Source organism: Mobula birostris, chromosome 5, assembly GCF_030028105.1.
Source record: "Mobula birostris isolate sMobBir1 chromosome 5, sMobBir1.hap1, whole genome shotgun sequence".
Lineage (NCBI taxonomy): Eukaryota > Metazoa > Chordata > Chondrichthyes > Myliobatiformes > Myliobatidae > Mobula > Mobula birostris.
In genome coordinates, this window is record NC_092374.1 from 78245405 (window position 1) to 78264968 (window position 19564).

At 46.6% G+C, this 19564-nt stretch overlaps 1 protein-coding gene across 2 annotated transcripts in view; it reads right to left on the minus strand.

Annotated features, from left to right (window-relative positions):
• ccdc171 (coiled-coil domain containing 171) overlaps positions 1–17613 on the minus strand; it is a 478351-nt gene extending 460738 nt beyond the window's left edge. For both annotated transcript variants that reach the window (XM_072258224.1, XM_072258225.1), the window contains exons 1-3: positions 17476–17613; positions 16466–16649; positions 12039–12183 (exon numbers count right to left, since the gene is read on the minus strand). In XM_072258224.1, coding sequence (XP_072114325.1) covers positions 12039–12183; positions 16466–16623 — 303 coding nt within the window. In that variant the 5' untranslated portion in view covers positions 16624–16649; positions 17476–17613. The remainder of the gene's footprint in view (positions 1–12038; positions 12184–16465; positions 16650–17475) is intronic.
• Between the last annotated feature and the right edge of the window lie 1951 nt (positions 17614–19564).

Below are 19564 nucleotides of genomic sequence, written 5' to 3' on the forward strand. Positions count from 1 at the left end.
GTGGTGGGGTCCTGTTGAAGATGGTGGAAGTTGTGGAGGATAACGTGCTGGATCCGGAGGCAGGTGGGGTGGTAGGTAAGGACAAGGGGAACTCTGTCCCTGTTGTGGTTGCGGGAGGATGGGGTGAGGGCCGAAGTGCGGGAAATGAAGGAGATACGGGTGAGGCCATCATTGATGACGGTAGAGGGGAAACCACGATCCTTAAAGAAAGAGGACATTTGAGATGTCCTGGAACAGAAAGCCTCATCCTCAGAGCAGATGCGGCGGAGACAGAGGAACTGGGAATAGGGAATGGCATTTTTGCACGTGGTGGGGTGGGAAGAGGTATAGCCAAGATAGTTATGAGAGTCAGTGGGCTTGTAGAAGATGTCAGTGGACAGTCTGTCTCCAGAGATGGAGATCGAGAGATCGAGAAAGGAGAGAGAAGTGTCCGAGATAGAGTAAGTGAATTTGAGGGCGGGGTGGAAGTCGATGAAATTGACGAGCTCAGCATGGGTGCAGGAAGCAGCACCAATGTAGTCGTCAATGTACCGAAGGAAAGGTTGGGGAGCAGTACCAGAATTGGTTTGGAGCACAGACTGTTCCACATAACCAATGAAGAGACAGGAGTAGCTTGGTCCCATGTGAGTTCCCATAGCTACACCCTTAGTCTGAAGAAAGTGGGAAGAGCCAAAAGAGAAGTTATTAAGTGTGAGAACCAGCTCCGCCAACCGGAGGAGGGTAGTGGTGGTGGGGAGTTTACGGAGAATTATATGTTGGACCCGGAGGCTGGTAGGTGAGGACAAGGGGAACCCTATTCCTAGTGGGGTGGCGGGAGGATGGAGTGAGAGCAGATGTACGTGAAATGGGAGAGATACGTTTGAGAGCAGAGTTGATGGTGGAGGAAGGGAAGCCCCTTTCTTTAAAAAAAGGACATCTCTTCCATCCTGGAATGAAAAACCTCATCCTGAGAGCAGATGCGGCGGAGACAGAGGAATTGCGAGAAGGGGATGGCATCTTTGCAAGAGACAGGGTGAGAAGAGGAATAGTCCAGGTAGCTGTGAGAGTCCGTAGGCTTACAGTAGACATCAGTGGATAAGCTGTCTCCAGAGATAGAGACAGAAAGATCTAGAAAGGGGAGGGAGGTGTCAGAAATGGACCAGGTAAACTTGAGGGCAGGGTGAAAGTTGGAGGCAAAGTTAATGAAGTCAACGAGCTCAGCATGCGTGCAGGAAGCAGCGCCAATGCAGTCATCAATGTAGCGAAGGAAAAGTGGGGGACAGGTATCAGAATAGGTTTGGAACATAGATTGTTCCACAAAGCCAACAAAAAGGCAGGCATAGCTAGGACCCATACGGGTGCTCATGGCTACCCTAGTTACCACCCTAGTCACTTTTGTGGTGCTAAGGATTTGTGCCCCACGTTGCTTCCTTTATGTTCCCTTTATCCAATCCTTGATATTCCTTGACAAATTTACTTGTATTTATCATCCTCATTTCCCACCATAAATAAATACAGAGGTCATAAACTCATTACTTCCCTTAAACAACATCCTGCAATTAACTGTTCCCAATCTACTTTGCCAAGTCCTGTGTAAAAATATTGAAATTGGCCTTTATCCTGTTCAGGAACCTAACTTAGAGACCATTCTTATCCCTTTACAATTGAGTTCTGGAAAAGACATTAAACAATATTGAATCTTCTGTAACCAGCTTGCAACTTAAAAAGGTCATTATTTCCAAAGTAATCTCCAGCCGACATTGCAATTATTTGCCCTGCTATATTCTTTAAAATGGGGCAGCACTGTTCCTATTGGAGTCCAGTAAGAATATTATTAACTATCTAAAAAGTTGAGAAATTGAAATATTCCATTATAAACCTCCAGAAGGTAACTCCTCAGCCACCAGCATGGCTGTGCATTCCAGTCAACAACCTAGAGACCCTTCTGCACTCCCCCCCCCCCACCCCGCCGTGCTACCATATATTTTCTATAGCCTAGTAACCAGAACTGCACATGCCTGCCTGTAGCCACCTCAACTGCACAATGAAGCCAACTGCAGGTCGAGAGAGCAACATCTCATATCCCGCCTTTGATAGCCTCCAAACTGATGGCACGGACATCAATTTCTCCATCTTCTGGTAACCACTCCCCTCTGTTTCCAACATCCCACTCTCTTTGTTTCCTCTCATTCTGGTTGCTCTCTGACACCTTCTCTTCCCCTCCCCACCCTCATTACCTGCACATCACTTTTCTCCAGTTCCCCAACTCCTTATCGTTATTTCATGGTCTGCTATTAGGTTCCTCTCCTATTAAGATTCCTTCTTCTTTAATGCTCTCACCTATCACCTCCTTACATTGTTTACCCCATCCCCTTCCCCCAACCACCAACCTTCCCCTTCACCTCACCTGTCACCTACCAGTTAATACACCCCTCCTCTCCCCACCTTCTTATTTTTCCCTTTCTGGTCATAATGAAGGGTTTCAGCCTTAAACGCTAATTGTTTATTTCCCTCCTTAGATGTTGTCAGACCTGCTGAGCTCCTGAGCATTTTGTGTGTGTTGCTCATATCCTAACCAATGTTTTGTACAGTTACAATAAGTCCCAACACTTAAACTCAAAAACCCTCTATACGAAGGCAATAAAGTTAACTACCTCCTTCACTACTCTATCCACCTGTTTCATCATTCTCAGAGAGCTAAGAACTTGTACACCAAATTGCCTCTGCATATCAATACTTCTAAGGCCCCCTGTCCTTTCTTCTATAAAGTCAAGCCAGTACAAGACAAACTAAAATGCATTCTCTCAGACTTATCTGTATTAATTTCCATCCGCAAGTGCTCCAAACTTTCCAGCCTCTACAACTCCATCAAATGTGTCATCAAACTTGCTTATCATACCACAGACAACTCTAAAGTTGTTTATATACACCCAGCAGCCCCTTTATTAGCTACAGGAGTGGAACCCAGTGTGGTCTTCTACTGCTGAGCCCATCCACTTCAATGTTCGACGTGCTGTGCATTCAGACATGCTCTTCTGCACACCATTGTTATGTAACGCATGATTATTTGAGTTGCTGTGGCCTTCCTGTCAGTTTGAACCAGTCCGGCCATTCTTCTCTAATCACTCTCATTAACATGATGACACTTTTGCCCACCGATGACACCGGCAGTTTTTGCAGACCCGGGCAACTTCTTCCAGTTCATCCACAAAACAGCTTAATCTTCTTCTCTAATGTCTTTCCTTTCTTTTCAAGGTGACTGGGGTTCTGTCAGAGTCTGTGAGCTATAGTTCAAACTATTGCAGGTTATCGAACTGGCTTTGTGGCCTGGTGCTTCACTATCTCCAGGAACACCTGGGAAATGTGCGCCTTTGGGGAGTTTCCCCATAGACGATCTGAATCCTCGCCGATTTTGCCGATTGAAGCGTCATGGGAGATGGAAACAGCAGGGGACAGCAAGCAGTGTATACTGCTGTTGGAAAAATGCCCCTGCACTCGAGTGATCCCTCAATTTCTTTTGATGGAACATGAGAGCCTGTCTGTCCTCAAGTCGGGGGGCTTACAGAAGTGACGGGGAAGATTGTTACATCAGAACAGCGAGCTGCTGGTCTCCGCTCTCGTTGTTGCAGGAGCAACCTCGCTCTCCCTCAATGGAGAGAGAGTGTCTGTTTGAGGTACAGAAGTGCTTGGTTATAGACTGTAGTTTTTGATGGACTCTTTATCAAGGTCTCTTTGGGGGGCTTTTGCTACTGTTTGCATGTTGGGGGTGGTGGGGGTCGGGTGCTGGCACACATGCGGGGGTGGGGGAAGATTGATGGTTCTGCTGCTGCTAATTTGGGAGGGGGGCCCCAGGGTTCTGATGTTTCTATCATTCATTCTATGGGGTTTCTTGTTTCATGGATGTCTGTGAAGAGTAAGAACTCCAGGATGTATCCTATATATGTTCTCTGATATTAAATTGAACCATTTGACCTGCCACTCACTAGATTTTTTGTTTCTCACATTATTCTCTGTAAACTCCAGGCACTGTTGTGCGTGAAAATCCCCAAAGATCAAACCAACTCGTCTAACACCAAAAATAATTCTACAGTCAAAGTCACTTAGATCACATTTTGTCCCCATTCTGATGATTGGGCTTAACAACTACTGAATCTCTTAACCATGTCTACATGCTTTTATGCATTGAGTTGCTGCCACATGACTGGCTGATTAGATATTTGCATTAACAAGCAGGTGCACAGGTGTGCCTAATAAAGTGGCCACTGAGTGTATGTGAAATACAACAATGGTCCCCGCACCAGTCACTGCAGCACCCCGCTGGTTACAGACTTCCAGTCAGAAAAACAAACCTCTGTAGTCGCACTGATACGCGACAAGCGAAAACAACACATTGGGTCGAGCAGGATCTGGTTGAACCGTTTACTGTTTGAATCCGTGCGTGCTTAAGTCACCCGCTCCCAGCAACCCCCACCCTTTGCGGGGCAGAAGCGACGTCGGCTTCCAGGCTGAGGTCTGCCCCGCACTCAGAGTCCTCTCGGTTGCCGCTGGCTGCGGGCTCACCGACGACTGCTGGAGCCGGTTCACTTGCTGTGTTGGCGAGCCGCCATATGACCCTCCCCCACCCCCCCAGAACCGGCGGTGCAGAGTCCACAGCCTGCACACTTTCAGTTCTTTTAGGTGGCCAGCCTCGACGTCGTGGGGGTGGTACTGCAACCGGGCATTCAAGGTCTAGATGCGCTGGTTGGAGACGCTCAATGGTAAAAGTCTCTTCACGACCTGATGTCAACAATGCAGGTTGCTCCATTATGGCACACCACCTTGTAAGGACCCTCGTATGGTCGCTGCAGGGGTGGTCTGTGCGCACCTCAGCGAATGAAAACATACTCGCTCTGTTGTAGGTCCCTGGGCACGAAAGAGGGTGTTGTTCCGTGGTGGGACGTCGGGACTGGAGCAAGTGTTCCAAGTCGCTGCTGGAGTTTAGTTAGGACCCCAGCAGGTGTGTCCTCCGGGCCACGGGGTGCTGGCACAAACTCACCGGGAACTGTGAGCGGGACACCGTAAACCGGTTCGGCTGATGATGCGGCCAGGTCCTCCTTGGGTGCTGTGCAGATGCCAAGCAGCACCCAGGGGAGTTCATCCACCCAATCTGGCCCTCGGAGGTGTGCCATCAGGGCTGACTTCAAGTGCCTGTGGAAACGTTCCACCAGGCTGTTGGACTGTGGATGGTAAGCAGTCGTTTGGTGGAGCTGGGTTCCGAGGAGTTGTACCAGCACAGACCACAAAGCCGATGTGAACTGCACACCCCTGTCTGAAGTGACGTGGGCTGGGAGTCCGAACCGTGCCACCCAGGTGGTAATCAGGGCTCTGGCGCATGTCTCCGTGGCTGTGTCAGCGAGTGGAACAGCTTCCGGCCACCTCGTGAACCTGTCCACCATGGTGAACAGGTATCTCGCTCCTCTCGAAACCGGCAGTGGGCCGACGATGTCCATGTAGACATGTTCAAACCTCCTGTGTGTCGGCTGGAAGGGTTGCAGTGGGGCCCTCACGTGCCTCTGGATTTTGGAGATTTGACAGTGCGTGCATGTCCTTCCCCAGTGCCCGACCTGCTTGCGTAGGCCGTGCCACACAAACCTATCTGCGATCAGCCGGATGGTTGCCTGGATGGAAGGGTGGGCTAAACCATGCAAGGCGTCGAAAACGTGGCGCCTCCAAGCGGTCGGGACAACGGGCCGAGGTCGCCCGGTGGACACGTCGCAAAGGAGCTTCTTACCTTCGGGCCCAATGGATATGTCTTCGAGGCAGAGTCCTGAGACTGCAGTTCGGTACACTGGCATCCCGCCGCCCAGCCGTTGCACCTCAGCTAACGCCACATAATCCACCCCCAGAGACTGATTGGACAGAGGTTCGTGACAGCATGTCTGCCACCACGTTGTTCTTTCTGGAGATGTGCTTGATCGTGGTGGTAAACTCCGAGATGTACGACAGGTGGCGTTGTTGGCGGGCCAACCACGGGTCCGACACTTTGGCAAACGCGAAAGTGAGGGGCTTGTGGTCTGCGAAGACCGTGAACTCTCTCCCTTCCAGGTGATGTGCTAGATGTTCCTGGCCGGAGCGGCTGGCGATAAGTATGTCATCCAGGTAGATGAACAGAAAGTCCAGATCTCGCCCTACTGTATCCATCAAGCGCTGGAAAGTCTGCGCCACGTTTTTGAGTCCAAACGGCATCCTGAGGAACTCGAATGGGCCAAAGGGGGTAATGAGGGCTGAATTGGGCACATCATCCAGGAGGACTGGGGTCTGATGATACCCTCGGACCAGGTCAATCTTTGAAAAGATGCGCAACCCGTGCAGGTTGGCCATAAAGTCCTAGATGTGCGGTACCGGATAGCGATCGGACGTGGTGGCATCGTTCAGCCTCCAATAGTCGCCGCACAATCTCCACCCTCCCGCGGACTTGGGGTCCATATGGAATGGGGAGGCCCACAGGCTGTTGGGACGCCGCACAATCCCCATCTCCTCTATTTTCTTGAATTCCTCCTTTGTGAGGCGGAGCTTGTCGGGCAGTAGCCTGTGGGCCTGAGCATGAAGGGGAGGTCCCTGTGTGGCTGTGCTTGGGGTCTGTTGAGGAAAACTGCAGCGTGATGATAAATGGGAACTCCGATAACACTCTGGCAAACTCATTGTCGGAATAAGTGACAGAGTCCAGGTGCGGGGCTGGTAACCTGGCCTCACCGAGGGAGAAAGTCTGGAATGTCTTCGCATTGACCAATCGTCGTCCCTTCAAATCCACGAGCAGGCAGTGTGGCGCAGAGGAAGTCCGCACCCAACAATGTCTGTGATACTGCGGCCAGCGTAAATGTCCACGTAAAGCGGTTGGAACCGGACTGCAAGGGGATGGTTCTTGTGCCCTAGGTGCGGATGGTGCTGCTGTTGGCTGCCGTACATTCTAGTCCTGTTCTTCTAGTTCGGGTATTGTGGCTCGAGGGGGGTAGGACACCGATTTCCATCCCTGTGTCCACCAGGAATCTACACCCGGAGTGCTTGTCCCAAATGTAGAGGAAGCTATCACGGTGACCAGCCACCGTAGCCATCAGCGACAGCTGGTCCCGGCATTTCCCATGGAACGAGCATGGCGGTTGGCAGCGGGAGGCTCCGGAACCCCACCCTTGATGATAAAAACACCAAGACTCAGAAGTGGTGCCGTCCCTTGGTGTGGGTGTTACGTGCTCCGCTGCTGGGGTGTGGGAGGGCTGGACTTCCCGCCGTGCCACAGCACTAATTTCGATGGTGGTTCCACCAATTTGTTTGGCGCACCAAACCACGTCCGTGCGGGCAACCACCCAGCGCGGGTCTCTGAAGTCTTCATCTGCTAGCAGGAGGCGGATGTCTTCTGGCATTTGCTCCAAGGAGATCTGTTCAAACAGCAGGCAAGGCTTATGGCTATCTACCAGTGCCAACATGTCACGCATCAGGGCTGATGGCGCGCGGTCGCCCAGACCGTCCATGTGCAGTAACCGTGCGGCCTGTTCGCAGCGGGAGAGGCCAAGTGTGCAGATTAACAGGGCCTTGAGTGCCTCGTACCTGTCTGTTGCCAGCGGCTGATGCAGAAAGTCGATAATGCAGCCCGCTGTCTCCTGGTCAAGGGCGCCCACCACGTAGTAATACCTGGTGGCACCTGAGACAATTCGCCTGACCTGGAACTGGGTCTCCGCTTGCTCAACCAGACCAGGGGTTGAGTGGTCCAGAAGGTCGGCAGTTTAAGGGAAACTGCATTCTGCAGAGCTGAGTCATTCATGTTGGGTCCAAATACCATTGGACCGTCGGGGTCACCAATGTAGTCGCACTGATACGCGATGAGCGAAAACAGCACACTGAGTCAAGCAGGGTCTGGTTGAACTGTTTACTGTTTGAATCGGTGCGCACTTAAGTAACCCGCTCCCAGCAACCCCCACCCTTTGCGGGCGGAAGTGACATCGGCTTCCAGGCAGAGGTCTGCCCCGCACTCAGAGCCCTTTCAGTTGCCACTGGCTGCGGGCTCGCCGGCCACTGCTAGAGCCGGTTCGCTTGCTGCGTGGCCAAGCCGCCACACCTCCACCAATTCCCCCTGCTTCATTGTTTTCCAGTACTGAAGAGACTCAGCCAATTTTGAATCCATTTGCTAAAGCACCATGAATCCCACCTGCCCAAACTTTCTGAACAAGTTTTTCAGGCAGAACATTGTCAAGAGACTTGCTAAAGTCTATGTACAGACATTCTGCAGATGCTGGATATCTTGAACAACACACACAAAATGCTAAAGGAACTCAGCAAGTTGACTTCCCTTTTACATTTACCTTAATACTCTGGGATAGATTTCTTATATCCCTCTGTGATTTGTTTACATATCTACTCTTGCATTTCACGTTGGCTATTAGAAGAGTTGTAGTATACCCCCCAAAAAAAAGTGATCACCCCTTAGTTCTTAAACTGTATTGATACAGCCTCATTTGGAGAGCCGTCCACAATATTGTTCCTCATTACAGCAGATGTGGGAGCCGCTAATCAATATCACAATGCAACATTACTTTTATATCTCCTCTGACACACTGACTGACCTACTGAGCTCCTCCAGCATTCTGTGTGTGTTACATTAAAAATTATATACTCTGGAATGTTGAGTTGCCAGTTTTTCCCCTTCTTCCAAGCATGTTTCTCTAACAGTAACATCATATTCCCATATGCTAATCAATGCTTTCAATTCATCGGTCTCAAAAGCCCAACATCTTGCATTAAATTGATGCATCTTGACCTTCCATTCTCCCCCGTGCCTTATCACACCCATGTCCGCTCTGCTAACTGGACTTAGACATCCTCGATTTGACTATAACTCACAACGATCCCTCACCAACAGTAAATTAGATAAACCCTACCTGACAGCATTAAGAAATCACCCCACAAGTACACTGAAAACATTCTGGTTCATATGCAACCATCTATTTTGCATAGATCCCACCAGAAACAATGATCCAAGAACCTAAAGCCCTCTCTTCAGCCATGCATTCATATGACATATCCTCCTAGTCCTATAATCAGAAGTACATGATACCAGAATTAGTTCAATTATTTCTATTCTCTGCAAAATTTCATATATTATAAGCCAGTAAGCCTGATTTAAGTGATTGGTGAAATGTTGAAGTCCATTATTAAGGATAAGGTTGCAAGTTACTGGGAGGTACGTGATAAGATAATCCAAAATCAGCAGGGTTTCCAAATGGGAAATCATATGTGACAAATCTGTTGGAATCCTGCCTGTTATTTCCTCAAAGGACAGACAAACTACGTCAATGAATGTTGTTTACCTGGATTTTCAGAGGCTTTTGACAAAGTGCTCACGTGAGACTGCGAATCAAGGTAGGAGCCCATGGTATTACAGGTAAGATACTAGCATGGATAGAAGATTGTCTGACATGCAGGAGGGCAAATAGTGGAAATAAAAGGAACTTTTCTGGTTGGCTGCCCAGTGACTAGTGGTGTTCCATAGGGATTGGTGTTGGGACTGCTTCTTTTCACGTTCTATGTCAATAATTTGGATGATGGAATTGATTGCTTTGTGGCCAAATTGTGGACAATATAAAGACACATGGAGGGGCAGGTAGAGTTGAGGAAGCAAGGGCTCTGCAGAAGGACTTAGATTAGGAGAATGGGCAAACAAGTAGCAGATGAAATGCAGTGTGGGGAAGTGTACGATCATGCATTTTAGTGAAAGGATTTTCTGACATTTTCTAAATGGGGAGAAAATTCAGAAATCAGAGATGCAAAGGGACTTGAGAGTCCTCGTGCAGGATTTAACTTACAGGCTGAGACAGTGGTAAGAAAGGCAAATACAATGTTAGCATTCGTTTTGAGAGGACAAGAATACAAAAGCAAGGATGGAATGCTGAGGCTTTATAAGGTATACTCACTTGGGAGTATTTTAGGCAGTTTTGGGCCGCTTATCAAGGAAATCGTATACTGGCTTTGCAGAGGGTCCAGAGGAGGTTCGCAAGAACGATCCCAGGAATGACAGGGTTAATGTATAAGGAGCATTTGATGGCTGTGGGCCTGTACTCACTGGAGTTTAAAAGAATGAGGGGAGACCGCATTGAAACCTATCAAATATTGAAAGGCCTAGACAGAGTGGATAGGGAGAGGATGTTTCCTACAGAGAGTGTGGGACCAAAGGGCACAACCTCAGAAAAGAAGGACATCCCTTTAGAATAGGAAGAGGAGGAAGTTCGATAGCCAAGGGTGATAATTCTATGAAATTCAATGCCACAGATGGCCGTGGAAGCAAAGTTGTTGGGTATATTTAAAGCAGAGGTTCACAGATTCTTAACTAGTAAGGGCATCAAAAGTTCCAGGGATATGGCAGGAGATTGGGATTGAGAGGGATAATAAATCAGCCATGATGGAATGGTGGAGCAGACTGGACGGGCCGAATGGCCTGGTCTGCTCCTGTGTCTTATGGTCTTAAGATACTACACAAGTATAAAAAGATTGTTTATCCCTTTCCATAGATTCCGCCTAACCTGCCGAGTTCTTTCGGCATCTTCTGTGCATTACTCTGGATTTCCAGCATCTGCAGACCCTCTTGTGCTTTTCATATAAAAAATAATTGTTAAATCACTGCCATGAGGCAATACCAATGATCACAATCTTTAAAGCTGGGCCACCAAGCCAAACAACAGCATAACAAAAAAGAAATAAATTATTCAGAGAAATAGTTTTTAAAAATTACAGTTTACTCAACATACATCATACTCGAATTGATGCTATAAAAGACAATAATTTCACCAAAAACTAAATGTACCTACAAGTGATTTTACAACCATACCTAGCAACAAGCATATGTAAGGCTCCTTTTCATTGACTACAGCTCTGCCTTTAATATCATCATTTCAAATAAACTGATTCCTAAGCTCCGGAACCTGGGCCTTAGCACTCAGATCTGCAGCTGGATCTTCAACTTCCTCACAGACAGGACCCAGTCTGTAAAAATAGGGGACAAGATCTCCTCTACAATCACTCTGAGCACCAGTGCCCCACAAGGCTGTGTACTCATCCCCCTGCTTTACTCACTGTACACCCATGATTGTGTAGCCAAGTTTCCATCAAACTCAATATATAAGTTTGCTGATGACACCACAATTGTAGGCCGTATCTCGGGTAATGATGAGTTTGAGAACAGAGAGGAAATTAAGAACCTGGTAGCATGGTGTGAAGACAATAACCTATCCCTCAACATCAGCAAGACGAAGGAATTGGTTGTTGACTTCAGAAGGAGTAGCGGACCACACGATCCAATTTACATCGGTGGTGCGCAGGTGGAACAGGTCAAAAGCTTTAAGTTCCTCAGGGTCAATATCACAAATGACCTGACTTGGTCCAACCAAGCACAGTCCGTTGCCAAGAAAGCCCACCAGTGCCTTTACTTCCTGAGAAAACTAAAAAAAATTTGGCCTGTCCCCCAAAACACTCACTAACTTTTATAGATGCACAGTAGAAAGCATTCTTCTCGGGTGCATCACAATCTGGTATGGAAGTTGTCCTGTCCAAGACCGGAAGAAGCTGCAGAAGATCCTGAACACAGCCCAGCACATCACACAAACCAATCTTTTGTCCTTGGACTCACTTTACACTGCACGCTGTCGGAGCAGTTTTGCCAGGATAATCAAGGACACGACCCACCCAGCCAATACACTTTTTGTCCCTCTTCCCTCTGGGAAAAGGCTCAGGAGCTTGAAGACTCGTATGGCCAGATTTGGGAACAGCTTCTTTCCAACTGTAATAAGACTGCTGAACAGATCCTGACCCGGATCTGGGCCGTACCCTCCAAATATCCGGACCTGCCTCTCGATTTTTTTTTGCACTACCTTACTTTCCCTTTTCTATTTTCTATTTATGATTTATAATTTAAATTTTTATTATATTTACTATTGATTTGTACTCCAGAGAGCACAAATATCGCTGTGATGATTGTACGCTCTAGTATCAATTGTTTGGTGACAAGAAAGTAATGTAGTAAAGTAATAAAGTAATACCTCTTCATTAAATCTGCTGACTAGTTCCAATTTTTCTTTTTCCACTTTATTCAGTCTCCACCTGAAATCTGTAGGATTGAAACTCCCATCCACAGGTTGCAGATATTTAATTTGATTCTGGAGCTGATTAATGGTACTCTGCAAACTGTAAAAAGAAATATCAGGACAGAATACCACACATCCAAAGGAGGGATAACCTCAAACACAGTAATGGTAAAGTAATTTGTCTCAAGAGTGACAGGTCCCAGGAACAAATCATTTCCATCCCAGCAACACACATCAAAGTTGCTGGTGAACGCAGCAAGCCAGGCAGCATCTCTAGGAAGAGGTGCAGTCGACGTTTCAGGCAGAGACCCTTCGTCAGGACTAACTGAAGGAAGAGTGAGTAAGGGATTTGAAAGTTGCCCCCTCCAACTTTCAAATCCCTTACTCACTCTTCCTTCAGTTAGTCCTGACGAAGGGTCTCTGCCTGAAACGTCGACTGCACCTCTTCCTAGAGATGCTGCCTGGCCTGCTGCGTTCACCAGCAACTTTGATGTGTGTTGCTTGAATTTCCAGCATCTGCAGAATTCCTGTTGTTTATTTCCATCCCAGAGCTTTTAAAAAAAAGTAGGTGACAACATGTAAGGTACCCAAATAATAAGCATCCAAGGTGCTTTCAATTCACAAACCTTTCCCTTAGATTTAAAAAAAAATCACCTTGCCATTTAAGGAGGATGAGATATGGAAACAAGGGAATGGCAGAACAGTTAGCCTGAAATGTATTGTCTAGAATCAGAAGTTCAGGATTGAAAACAGCTTGAAAATTCAATTTCTCAGAAAGAAAAAAGCATGAATTTGGAACAAATGCCTAGTGAATCTGCTTTAATATTTTGAAGAGGTGGCAGCAGTTGTTAGTTTTCTATCCATGAATGTAAATTATAAACTTTCAGAAGCTATTGGATAAAGTTCCTTTGGTAAATTAGTAACCTGGTTAGGACATTAGCCAGGCAGTAGGACACAATACCGAAAAAGCTACTGTAGCTGCAACGATTTTAAGTTGACACAGAAAAGGACCTTTTAATATACATCACCATGCCAACTATGATACCCATCTACACTATTCTCATTTGCTTACATTAGGCCCAGATTCCTTTATACCTTCCCTACCTAATGCCTTTTTAAATCATAATTTTATCTGCCTTTGCAATCATCTCTGGCAGCTCAGCCCTGATAACCATTACCCTTTTGTGTAGAAAAACTTACTCCTCATATTTTCTTTCAATTTCCTTCCACTCACCTTAGCAGGTCCACTCTAGTTCTAGAGTCATCTACCTGTAGAAAAAGACTATCTATCCCATCCATGCCCCCTCATAACTTTCAAGGTAAAGGCAAGCAGACCAAATGCCTCCTTCACTACCCTGTCCACCTGTGTTGCTACATTCAAAGAACTATGCATTTGCACCTCAAATTCTCTCTGTATATCAATGCTCCTAAGATTCTTGCCATTTATTATGTGTCTTAGCAGAACTTGACTTTGTTTAGTCTCAAAGCCACACATCTAAGCTTTGAAGTGACACAAGGAAGTGTGTTATAAGCAACTCAAGTAGATGCATTAAATTACAACTCCAAATCCAGACGGAACCAACCTCTCAATGCATCTCATTACACTAGATACGAGTGCTACCTGGCGATAGGTATTGAGGCAGCTCACCTTGTTTCTCTTTGGCACTGGTGTGTCTATTGCCCTGTTGAAGCAGATGGGAACCTCAGACTGCAGCAGTGAGAGGTTGAAGATAGCCTTGAACATTCCACCTAAGTTGGTCAGTACAGGTTTTCAGGACCCTGCAAGGTACACCTTTGGGACCTGACACCATGCAATTTCTCACCCTCCTGAAAGATGTCCTGACATCATCCACAAAGACATTGCAGAGGTCTTAGTAGAGATACTTAAAACATCCTTTATGCATGGTAGGTCATAGAACATAGAACAGTAAAGCACAGTACAGGCCCTTCGGCCCACATAGTTGTGCCAACCCTCAAACCCTGCCTCCCATGTAACCCCCACCTTAAATTCCTCCATACACCTGTGTAGTAGTCTCTTAATGTCAATAGTGATCTGCCTCCACCACTGACTCAGGCAGTGCATTCTACGCACCAACCACTCTCTGAGTAAAAAACCTTCCTCTAATATCCCCCTTGAACTTCCCACCCCTTACCTTAAAGCCATGTCCCCCTGTACTGAGCAGTGGTGCCCTGGGGAAGAGGCACTGGCTATCCACTATCTATTCCTCTTAGTATCTTGTCTCTATCATGTCTCCTCTCATCCTCCTTCTCTCCAAGAGTAAAGTCCTAGCTCCCTTAATCTCTGATCATAATGCATACTCTCTAAACCAGGCAGCATCCTGGTAAATCTCCTCTGTACCCTTTCCAATGCTTCCACATCAGAACGTGCCTAAGCAAGTTTAAGAGTTTTTCCAAGGAAGTTACCAGGAGAGGTTGATAAAGCCAAGACAGTGGATGTACTTCAGCAAGGCCCGAGACTAGGTCCCACATGGAAGGCTGGTCAAGAAGGTTCAGTGATTTGGCATTCAGGATGAGGTAGTAAATTGGGTTAGACATTGCCTCCGCAGGAGAAGCCAGAGATGTAGTAAATCGTTGCCTCTCTGACCGGAGAACTGTGACTAGTGGCGTGCCGCAAGGATCAGTGCCTGGTCTGTTGTTGTATGACATCTATATCAACGATCTTGATGATAAGTAGTAAACTGGATCAGCAAATTTGCTGATAACATTCAGATTGGGGATGCAGCCAACAGCAAGGAAAACTATCAAAGCTTGCAGTGGAATCTGGACCACTGCAAGCTGGGCTGAAAAACGGCAGATGGAATTTAATGCAGTCTAGTGTGAGTGTTGCAATTTGGGAGGACAAACCAGTGTAGGACTTGCACAGTAAGTTGTAGGGCACCAAAGAGCAAGGTAAATCAGAGGAATCTCAGAATTCAGATCCAAAATTCCTTGAAAGGAGTTTAAATGGTTTCAGCGTAGACTAGAGCAACACACACAAAATGCTGGAGGAACTCAGCAGGCCAGGCAGCATCTATGAAAAAGAGTACAGTTGACATTTTGGGCCAAAACCCTTCAGCAGGACTAGGTTTCAGCCCAAAGCATCAACTGTACTCATTTCCATAGATGCTGTCTGGTCTGCTGAGTTCTCCAGCATTTTGTGTGTGTTGATTGGATTTCCAACATCTGCAGATTTTCTCTTGTTTGTGATTGGCATGGACGAGATGGGCCAAAGGGCCTGTTACTATGCTGTACTCTATGGCTATGAAAGCAGCATGACAGATAGATAGGGGCATAAGGAGACTTTCAACACATTGGCCTTCATCTATCAATGCATTGAGTGCAGGTGTTGGGATGTTATGTTGAAGATGTACAAGACATCGGTGAGGCCTAACTTGGAGTATTGTGAGCAGTTCTGGTCACCTACCTACAGGAAAAATATCAATAAGATTGAAGGAGGGCAGAGAAAATTTACAAGCATGTTGCCAGGACTTGACCCAAGTTATATGGAAGAGTTGAATAAGTTAGAATTTTATTGTCTGGAGTGTAGGATAATCAGCGGAGATTTTAATAGAGGTATACAAAATTGAGAGGTATAGATAAGGCAAATGCAAATGAGGTTGGGTGAGACTAGAACTAGACGTCAAGGGTTACTAGTGAAAGGTGAAATGTTTAAGGGGAATATGTGGGAGAACTTCATTCAGGGGGTGGTGAGTGTACCAATGAAAGTTGTGGATGTGGGTTCAATTTGAACATTTAAGAGAAATTTGGATCAGTACATGGATGGGAGGATTATGGTGGGCTATGGTCTGGGTGCAGGTCAATGGGATTCAAACACAAGTGAAATGCATAGTTTTGGCACCATATCAAATGAGCAAGGATTGGGGTGGGCAGCCAACAAGGGTCACCATGCTTCTGGGGCCATGACAGCGTATTCACTAATATTAACCATACCTCTTCAGAATGTGGGAGGAAACCAAAGGACCGAGAGGAAACCCATGCAGTCACAGGGAGAATGTGCAAACATCTTACAGGCAATGGCAGAGTCAAACCCCGATGGTTGAATCAAACCCCGATGGCGGAATCAAACCCCAATTAGTGATGGTTGGTGTTCTAAAGCGTTATCCTAACAGCTATGCTACCGTGACTTTTACAGTTGCTTTAGACACAGGATTCCACTGGAGATCCAGTAAGACTATTTGCCATAAGTTGCAAAGCAAATTATATCAATGATAAATTTTTATTCATGAATTTTATGTAAAAAGCATTAATAAAAATACCAAAAAAAAAAGCAAAATAGGAAGGATCTTTAACAACTCATTTTTTTAACCATATTAAATGATAAACTCTGCGGCCAGCAATAATAAACATCACAACTGCATTACCTTTTGATTTCACCAGCAGGATTTTGCTTTTCCCGAGAAGGCAACTTTGGAATAATATTCTTTGACCCCATACTACCTTTCAGTTGAACAACCTGGGAATTGTCACCTGTTCCTTCCAGAGAATTTCGCAGCGGAACTTGAAGATCTGCAGCAGACATTACTTCACTCCTACATATTTTTAACTCTGCATAGAAAGGAGAAATGTATTTTCAGAATTAAACTGCAAAAACAGAACTGCAAGAGAAAAAACATTTACTCCCTTGTGTAAATTGCTTGGAATTTGAAATTTGTGGTCAAACGATTTTCAAAGTCCTGTGGCTAGATAATCTCCCAAAGAAAATCAATTCACAAGTGAACTATGGAGTTTAAATCACTGTATGTTTAAGGAACATTGGCTTAACCTATATGTCATGCTACGACAACTGTGAACAAGCTAACTCCTAATGGAAAGCTATATGAAAGGAACACAATTTTAGAAAACACTTACTATTGACTTCCTCCCGCTCACTCTTAAATTCACCCTGCCTTTGCGACCACTTCGTGCTGGAGACCACGGACCGAGACGCGTTTGTAATCAGGGGCATCAGACTCTCGATGGCGGGTGGCGAAAGAAAACAAGCTTAAGACAACTTAACTACTGAGAGGCAAGGCTTGAACTGCTCGGTGGCGGGGTAGGGAAATCAAAGCACACCAGGACAGTGAGGGGCACAACTGTTGCGTTTCACAGCCGGTCATTGTGAACAAACAGCGCCGTGTTACCCCCAGGCAGCTGTCGGATGAACTCGGGCACACTAAATACGTCTCCGCACAAAATGAAGGGCGCGAACGGAAGATATCGTGCCGAGGTGGGAACAGCCCTCTCGGGGAGGGGAAGGCGAGCTAAGAATTGGAAAGCATTTGGGGTGGTGGGGTGAGGGACACTATCAAAAGAGCCTGTGTGGGTCAAGCCAGGGCAGCAGTGCATTGGCCTGCTATGCAACACCAACATGGTTTGAAGTAGAAGAACGAACCTGCTAATCAGACAGACGCCAGACCCTGACACGCCGGCTTTTTTAAATGTCCCACAACTGCGATGAGTCCAGCCCCGTGAGCGGGAAACACCGATCATTTAAATTGGAACCAACGATCGGCTTCCGCTCCGTGCCTTCGCTTCCGGGACGAGCTGAGAATGCCGGCATCCGATTGGAAGGCGGTTGGTCGCCTAGTAACCGAAGAGTGAAGCCACGCGTGCGCGATGACAACAACCAACCGACACGGCGATCCGAGGGGCGGCGGCGCAAGCCTTTCCGCACGCTGTGCTGTGGACGAACAAAGAACAGAACAGCACGGGAGAATTGCCGAACTAATCAAACCAATGACACCTAAAGAGACGAATCCCTTCCGCTGCTCAGTGTTCGCACCCACCCCATTCCATGTGCTTACTGAGTAGCCTCTTCAACACTTCTGTGACATTTGCCTCCACCACCACCCCTGGGAGCGTGTTCCAAGCATCCAGCACTGTGTAAGAAAAAAATTACCCCTCACCTTAAATACATTACGTTAGATTATAAGGACTCGCTGTCCTCTTTCATTGTCATTTAGTAATACGTGCATGAAGAAATGATACAATGTTCCTCCAGAATGATATCACAGAAAACAAGACAAACCAAGACTGAAAAACTGGCAAAAACCACATAATTATAACATATAGTTACAACAGTGCAAAGCAATACCATAATTTGATAAAGAACAGACCATGGGCACGGTTAAAAAGAAGTCTCAAAGTCTCTCGAAAGTCCGATCATCTTACGTAGACGGTAGAAGGAAGAAAAACCTTCTTGCCATGAGCTTCCAGCACCGCAAACTTGCCGATGCAGCACCTTGGAAGCACCCGACCACAGCCGACTCTTGAGTCCTTCTGAAAACTTTGAGCCTCTGACAGCGAGCACCATCTCTGCAGAGCGCTTCGACCTTGGCCCCGGCAACAGGCAATAGGCAAAGCCAAGGATTTGGGGCCTTCCCCTCTGGAGATTCTCAATCGCACAGTAGCAGCGGCAGCGAAGCAGGCATTTCAGAAGTGTCTCCAGATGTTTCTCCGTGCTTCTCACGTCCGTCTCCATCAAATCAGGATTGCGCACAGCATCCTACTTACAAATACGATAACATTTGGCCATGCACGCTGCTTCACGTCGCCATCTTCTCCTCCCCACCCCTTGCATTGGACATTTCAACCCTGGGTAAAAGTTACCAACTATCTATCTGTACATATTAGAATCAGGTTTATTATCACTGACAGTTGCCGCAAAATTAGTTGTTTTGTCATGGTGGTACAGTGTAAGACATAAAAGTTACTATGTAGTGCAAAAGATTAATAATGAGGTGGTCACCAAGGATCTCACGTGGTCTGTACACAGCGGCTGTGTGGTGAGAAAAGCACAACTGCGCCTCTTTGACCTCAGACAGTTGAAGAAGTTTGGTATGGGTCCCCAAATCTTAAGAAATGCATCACTGCCTGGTACATGAACTGCACTTCCCTCAATCACACAACTCTGCAGAGAGTGGTGCGGACAGCCCAGCGCACCTGCAGATGTGAACTTCTCACTAATCTGTACATTTACAAAGACAGGTGTGTAAAGAAGGCCCGACGAGTCACCCCAACCACAAACTATTCCAGCTGCAACCATCTGGGAAATGGTACCGCAGCATAAAAGCCAGGACCAACAGGCTCCGGGACAGCTTCTTCCACCAAGCCATCAGACCGATTCATTCATGCTGACACAGCTGTATTTCTATGTTATATTGACTGTCCTATTGTACATACTATTTATCATAAATTACTATAAATTGCACATTTAGACAGAGACGTAACATAACGATTTTTACTCCTCATGTATATGAAGGATGTAAGTAATAAAGTCAAGTCAATTCAATTCAAAAACCATTCATGGGCCATTCAGGAATCTGACGGCAGAAGGGAAGAAGCTGTGTCTGAGTGTGGGTCATCAGACTCCCATACCAATCCCCCAATGGTAGTAACAAGAAGAGAGCATACCAGGCTGTGATGCAAGCAGTCAAAGTACACCCCACCATACATCTGAGGAAATTTGCAAGAGTCATACT